This window comes from Sinocyclocheilus anshuiensis, unplaced genomic scaffold (genome assembly GCF_001515605.1).
Source record: "Sinocyclocheilus anshuiensis isolate Anshui unplaced genomic scaffold, SAMN03320099.WGS_v1.1 scaffold106, whole genome shotgun sequence".
NCBI classification, from domain to species: Eukaryota; Metazoa; Chordata; class Actinopteri; order Cypriniformes; family Cyprinidae; genus Sinocyclocheilus; species Sinocyclocheilus anshuiensis.
This window is the reverse complement of record NW_015542347.1, coordinates 905,281-913,083: the sequence shown is the minus strand read 5'-3', so window position 1 is coordinate 913,083 and position 7,803 is coordinate 905,281. Positions and strand designations below refer to the sequence as shown.

The 7,803-nt window shown below is 34.3% G+C and overlaps 1 protein-coding gene across 3 annotated transcripts in view; it reads right to left on the bottom strand.

Moving 5' to 3' along the window:
- The window catches only part of LOC107691427 (POU domain, class 6, transcription factor 2-like), a 116,223-nt gene that overhangs the window by 77,671 nt on the left and 30,749 nt on the right, over positions 1-7,803 (bottom strand). For all 3 annotated transcript variants that reach the window (XM_016490017.1, XM_016490018.1, XM_016490019.1), the window contains exon 4: positions 4,145-4,367. In XM_016490017.1, coding sequence (XP_016345503.1) covers positions 4,145-4,367 — 223 coding nt within the window. The remainder of the gene's footprint in view (positions 1-4,144; positions 4,368-7,803) is intronic.

The window sequence follows — 7,803 nt, the reverse complement described above, 5'->3', positions numbered from 1 at the left end:
TATATATATATATATATATGAAGAGTTCATTTGCAAAAACCAATAAATGCCACTTTAAAAAAAATTAGCTGATTGCCGTGCATTATTCTCCACATATTGCGCGATCTGAACCCTAAACACGTTTTGTCAAAAAAGCCGGTTTTGTCCACTTTCAAAAGGCATCGCAAGTTCACGTTTTACTGCAGAAGCCGACAAGCGCCGTTGTTGTTTTTGAACAGAAGCTGATAAGTCCATTTTAGCGAATCAGCGCGCTGTATTCAGGTCAGGTGACAAGGCTACTTTCACTTAGAAAAGAAGTGCTAGCTGAGAGGAGTTTCGTCAAAGCTGACTAAAAGTGATCGAGGATGGATAATTTCGACGAACTTGATGAACCTGTGATATCTTCTTCAGGGCGAAAAAGGAAAATAAAAGCTGAAACGTTTTCACTGAACCTGGCAAAAGCAGCGCATTACAGTGGTGAGGGAAAAGCTCCGTGTATTGCGTGTAATCACATCAGGGGCGATTCTATGATTTTCATTTTAGGGGGCTCAGCCCTCAATGAGGGTAATAATAAAAAATAATAATGAATATATAAATTTAAAAAAATTATGAAAATGAAAATGGCAACATGATCGTTTCATAAAGTATGCGGTTTCATAGCTATAGCCCCCCTAAAAATGGCCTAGCAACGCCCATGAATCACATCCATACAGTTTATGATCACGAGTTCTCGGTCGTTTGTCAGGCATCTACATTGTCATCTGAGGAGATTACAAAGATTAAACGAATGTTTTTTTAAACTCTAAAACATGAAATGTGGAGTTATCTGCTTTTGCCAAAAAAAACGACTGTTGGAGTTATCTGCTTTTGCTATAAAACAAACTTTTAATATGTAAAAAAATAAATAAAACATACTTTCAATTAACTTTAATTTTGTAAATGACCTGTATTTGTTTAAGCTATTATTACTTAATCAAAACAACCCAACTGCAGTTTGATTGATATTACTTGGAATGCGCAATAAAGAAAACGTGATTTCTGAAAAAAAAATAAAAATGGAGTTCTCGTTATCATTGTATGAATATCAATAAATGCTTTTGAAGAACTTTTCATTGTTAGTTCATCTTAATTCATGTCCTTACTTAATGTTGACAAACAGAACCTTGTGTTACAATTCTTTACAACTCCTATCCATATTCATTATTCAGGAATATATAACTGCATGCATAGGCATCAGGACTCTATTGTCTCGATTGTAATTTATGCAATAATACCCAAATAATTGGTATCTTGCTCTGATCGTGGGTCAAAAGGTGGAATGGAATAACACAGTGACTATGGCATTCACAAGACTATGGCATAGTAAATTACTTTTTGTTTTTTGTTTTTTAACTTCAAATATTTTAATTGAATTCTTGCCCTGACACAAGGTATTTTATCTTATTTGTTCCTCGTTAGTGTGACTTCTCTATTAAAACTTATGAAAGTGGCCGTCTCCTTCACTTTCCTTGAACAGAGAAGTGTTTGATCTGGAGTTAATTAGAACATACAACATGAGCACACTGATCAATGTGTCTTTTTTGGGCCCTGAGGTGGAGATCTCTGCAAGTTGTGATTAATCAGGCCCGCGGGGCTGAACTCACCGCTCAACTAAGACTGTCTGGCAGAAGTGCTGTGCCAGCAGCTCTCCATCAATGGGGGGCTGATGGGATAGGATTGGGGGGATTGTGTGACTGTGTGACTGGCTGTAGGGAGAGCAGACACAGTCAAATCATTTAATGTCATATGGCACCCATGACACTACACCCTTAGAGAATCCCTCAGGTTCCCTCATAAGTCACACTAGTTTATCACTGGGTATTTTTTTTTTCAGGACAATCACTTTTCTGTTTGTATTTGCACCAGAGATAAACACAATGTCAATGTTCACAATTTGCGTGCAAGAAGAACATAAAGGGACAGTTCACCCAAAAATGAACTGACTGTCATGTCATTCCAAACCTACTTTTTTTTTCTTCTTCGGAACATAAAAGAAGATAATATGAAGAATGCTGAGATCCAAACAACATTGGACCCTACTGACTCTAACTGCATGGTGGTAAAAAAAAAACCCTGAAACTTTTTTCAAAATGTTTCACAGAAGAAAGTCGTAGAAGTTTGGAAAAACATGAATCATTTGTTGGTGATTTTCTTTTTTTTTTTTTATGTTAAGGACAAATTGACAATGTCAGAATGGCCTAGTATTTGGTTTGCCCTCCTTTTGTGCAAAATTATAAATGTTCAATTTTAGTAAACAATCATTTTTATTAATATTATTTTATGTCATTGCATTTTTTGTTTTACTTATATATTATAGCACTGCAACGTGAAAAAAAAAAAATGTAAAAATATATATTTTTAGTAAAACATACTAAAATACTAATACCAAGTTTTAATTAGACTCATAATTCAAGATTTTCAATATAGTCTCAGACTTTAAAAAACAAATTCAGACGAAAAAAAGACTGTTGCCGCCTGACAAGCATAAAAGTAAATGTCCAGCTAAACCCCTAAAAGTTTAAGACAGACAATTAATGGAGCATTCAAATTCACTTCAATGTAGAACGTTTAGGGTCCATTTTAGAGTCTTCGAAATGTGAGGCCGGGCCCACAGGCACATTATCGTGACTGAGGGAATTTTTAGATATTTATTTAGCCCATGTGAGTGTTTATTAAAAGCCTAGACGTGTTGTTATTTATGCATGTTTGTGTCCATTAGAGACTTCTTCTCCATCCCACTATTTTAGCCATCCATCCATCCATCTCTTCGGGACAACCTGTTTCCTGCCATGCATTATTTTAATCTTCGGCCTCCTCCTCCTCAGATGCAAAAAGAAAACGTGCTATTTTACATGCACTCAAATTTATAACCTATCATTTTTTTAGTCAGGCATTAGAGAAGGCACCTCATCTAAGATTTATGACTGACGGTTTCCCCCTTCCACCCCTCAGTCTAATGGTATAAAAGAGACAATGTTTTAAACATTAAAATGAAAACCATTTACAACTATGATCAAAAGAGAACATCCGTGCATTAAAGTTTAAAAGGCGAGGAGAAGTATTGACGCGCGGACGGAAGGAAAGAGGAGGGGAGGAGACAGAGGTAAAGAGGAGAAGACACAAGCATGCTAGTGAATACTCCTACTGAAAGAAGAAAGAGCCTTAAAGTGCTTTTGCGCTTCGTTGCAAAACGCTGACCTGTAATGAATGTGAACTACTTTCCCTACCTATATCGCTCTGATCCTCCCGTCCTCGGCCTTTCTGAGCACTTTCTTAAACACATGCTGTTTGGATGGGGTGATGCCACCATTTTTACGAGTCCCAAAAAACACAACAAACTTAAAGACTGAATGATGTAGAATAAAGTATGCTTTCAGGATATCTCCTTGTTGAATTTGACTTTACAGGTTCGGATGGTGCTTTGAACACAATTATATAACAACAACTTTATTATGAGCATTAATTTACTTTTAATTTTGAGTTTGAGCATTGATTTAGTTTTAGCATTATTTTATATAGATTTAATTAAGAAAAAACAATAATGATGATAATGTGTACATACAGTATGACTCAAGATTCAAACTTTGGCCAGAAATTGAAGTTAAAGTAAAGAGACCACAGACAAGACCATATTAATATTATTTATATAATTCTCAAAATCAAATTATAAATAGGGTGACCATACATCCTCTTTTTTTTTCCTGGACATGTCCTGGCTGGGATTTCTAAATTGCCTATAATGTCCAGGTTTTGGCTTTGTTTTTGTGGTCTCTACATACATTATATGTATGCATATTTGCATTGCTTTGATGAGACGTCAGACTTAAAGTCAGAATTAAAGTAAAAAGACCATAACCTAGACAAGACCATGTAAACATACTTAATATATCTTGCTGATCTTTTGATGAAAAAAAAACACAGCCATAAATAAATAAATAGTGTAAATTAAAATTTACATTCTCTAAAATAATTTTCAAAAACTTGATACTGACACACAGCATTGCAAATTTTGTTGTAAATAATACAAATACTACTCAAGTATGTTTTACAAGAAAATACTATTTCAGTTTTATTTTTACTTGTTTCTACACCAATTATTTTTAATCGGATCAATATGGACTCATACCTTGCAGATTCTGTAGGGGGAGTGTCATGATGCCACCAGCAGCAGCGGCTGCCACCAGGCCCTGTATGTTGGCAGCAGTGGGCAGAGACAGAACCAGGCCCTGCTGCCCACCCATATGCCCGCCAGCGTTAAAGGGGATCAGAATGGGCTGGTTGAGACCAGGAGCTCCTCCGGACATCACTCCACTAACCGCTGACGCCAGCTGCTGAGCAACCAACAGAGACTGAAAAGAAAGCAAATAGGAAGTTAATGAAGTTTTTTAAAGTACGATGTGAAGCATCACAGTCGTGTTATTTTTTTATAATTTTATGTTTTATTTAAAATTATTTTCCAAAGTTCGGGATCAGTAAGACTTGTAATGTTTTGTAAGGAAGTCTCTTATGCTCATCAAGGCTGCATTTATTTGATCAAAAATACAGAAAAAAACAGTAATCTTGCCAAATGTTATTACAATATAAAATAATGGTTTCTATTTTAATATCCTTTAAAATATAATTTATTTCTGTGATGCAATGCTGAATTTCCATCAGCCATTACTCCAGTATAAAGTGTCACATGATCCTTCAGAAATCATTCTAATATGCTGATTTATTATTAGAATGATCAATGTTGGCAACAGTTGTGCTGCCAAATATTTTTTTGGAAACTGTGACAGTTTCTTTTTTCAGGATTCTTTGATGAATAAAAAGTTAAAAAGAACAGCATTTATTCAAAATATTTATTCATCCAGGTGGATGCTACACACTGGTGATGGTTGAGGAGATTCCCCCCTTCTATGTAAAGCGCTTTGAGTGCCCAGAAAAGCACTATATAAATGTAAGAAATTATTATTATTATAAAATTTTTCTAACAATATAAATCTTTGCTATCGCTTCTTATCAATTTAACACATCCTTGCTGAATAAAAGTTTTAATTTCTTTCAAAAAAGCAAGAATAAAAATGTACTGAACCCAAACTTTTGAACAGTAGTGCATATTGTTAGAAAATATTTCTATTTTAAATAAATGCTCTTCTTTTAACTTTTTATTCATCAAAGAATCCTGAAAAAGGTTCCAAATGTTTTTTTTTTACAGCACAACAGTTTCCAGCACTAATAATAAATCAGCATATTAGAATGATTTCTGAAGGATCATGTGACACTGGAGACTGGAGTAATGATGCTGAAAATTCAGCTTTGCATCACAGGAATAAATTAGATTTTAATGTATATTAAAATAGAAAAACGTTATTTTTACATATATATAATTTCACAATATTACATTTTTTTCCTGGATTTTTTTATCAAATAAATGCAGCCTTGATGAGCATAAGAGACTCCTTTAAAAAACATTAAAAATCGTTCTGATCCCAAACTTTTGAATGGTAGTAAGTGTATATAATGAATTTTTATTTTCCAGTTTGAAATGCATATGAAAATCTCCTTTAAAATCTCCAAATTTAACACAAAATACAGAATAACATTGATGCCAAAACACTTACTGTTGAGAATTGGACAATATTAGCTAAAAGTGCTGTGTGCTAGCAGAACCCACTGCTGGGTCTGACAAATCAAATGCTTTTCCTGCAGGAGACCAGAGCATTTTTCTTTTCAGCTCACCCAAGCACTGTTTTACACCTATATACTGTACAAAAAGCCTGTCTGTGATTCAGCTTACAGCTACCACACAGCCTGCTCCTCCTTCCAACAAGACAGCAATTTCTCACTCTCTCTCTCACTTACAAACACAGGCTATGTTATCATCACCCCCATTAGCATTTATCGCTGCTTCTTTGGCTTAATTTTGTAGTCAACTTTATAATTGAAGGCTTTCTCATCCAAGTCTTATTTTTCAAGCATTGTTTCTTCAATTATGAATTTGTACACTGTCAATAGTGTGAAACAGTGTCTCAGACTCTTTAGTTGTATAGAAAAGAGCAACATGAGGTTGAGTAAATGACAACAGAATTTTAATTTGGGGCCTTTAATGTTACGCAGAATAAAACATTCCTGGTTGAAGCAGTTTCATCATTTCTGGCATGCTGCACTGTTCCTAATTTATGAATGGAGAGAAAAAAAATGCATGGAATTACATGGAATAGAATGGCAATAAAAGATATAAAGTGCAATTATTCAAGCAGTATTTTTTTCTAGAGAAAACAATCAAACTGTAAGTGGTTCACTGGTGCATTTGATTTCTGTATGATAAGACAAGGCTTTACTCATTGCTTTAACATTTCATTTATAACAAATATTTTGAATCAAATGATAATCAGCATAAAATAACACTATTAAATATTCTTTCTCCATCTACATGGAAAAACAAACAGACAAAAGGAATTTGTCAAAAAAGACAAAAACCCTTCTTATAGAACATACTGAAAGATGTCATTTCTTTCACTTTAAACACTGACATTAAAAGAATGCAAAAAAAAAAAATCAATTAACCACTCAAAGGATGACAACAAAGATTCTTCTGACAAAGCTGTGTGACATATGCTTAATCTTGCTGTTTTAAGTGTGTGTGTGTGTGTGTGTGTGTGATGTCGGTTACTTGAGGCACAAAATCAAAGATTGTCTGCCAGCATCTCATCTCAATCTCAAAGTGAATGCCACTGCCTGGTTTGCCACTGTGTCCACATGATGCTTGAAATCTTTACTTTTTAAATAAATCCGTTAAGAAATCCATATGTTGATATATTCTTAAGTAGCTGGAATATACTGTATGGTTCAAAAGTATAGGGTGAGTATGACTTTTTAAAAATATTTTCAAAATATGCTTCTCTGAATGCATTTTTGGTTGAAAAATACAGTAAAATTTAATAACATTAAATAATATAAAATTATTGTTAAATATTGTTACAATTTAAAATAACTATTTTCTTTCTATTTGAATCTGTTTTAAAATATAATTTATTCCCGTTTTAAAATTTAATTTATTTATATATAATTATTATTATCATTATTATACTTGTGGAAACCGTGTTTTTTTAATAATTCTTTGATGAATAGAATGTTTGAAAGAAAAGCATTTATTTGAAATAAAAATTTTATGTAATATTATTGTCACATTTGTTTTCCTGATCTCCTGTCTTTTGTTGTTTGACCTAGTTTCCCTTAGTTGCCCTGATTAGTTCATTCTGTTCACCTGTTTTCTACGTCACCTTGTTACCATCTCGTTTGCTCCTTTTATTTGCCTGTCTTTATAAGCCTTCAGTTTCTGTCCTTTAGTTGTCCTGGATTGATGTTTACTAAATAGATTACGTGAGTTGATGTGGATTAGGTCTCCTGTCCTTTTATTTTGAAGTTGGAATTAAAAGGGTGGTTCATTGCGATTTCACTTTTTTAATGTTAGTTAGTGTGTAATGTTGCTGTTTGAGCATAAACAATATCTGCAAAGTTACAAAGCTGAAAGTTCATTGCAAACGGAGATAGCGTCTTTTAAAATTCTGGCAGTTTAATGCCTACAAAAATGGCTCGTAGGGACTACAACGAGTTATTTCCCGGGTTTGTGACCGTAGGCCGCAATGGCTGCCACGTAGACCTTCAGGGTGGAGTGGGTCAACCCTGCGGAAAATCGGGCCTGCAGAAACTCCAGCACTGTACCAACCGGGCAGTTAACTGGGTCGAGCTGGCGGTCTCCGCACCAAGAAGTGAAAAGTTTCCACTTCAAGGCGTACA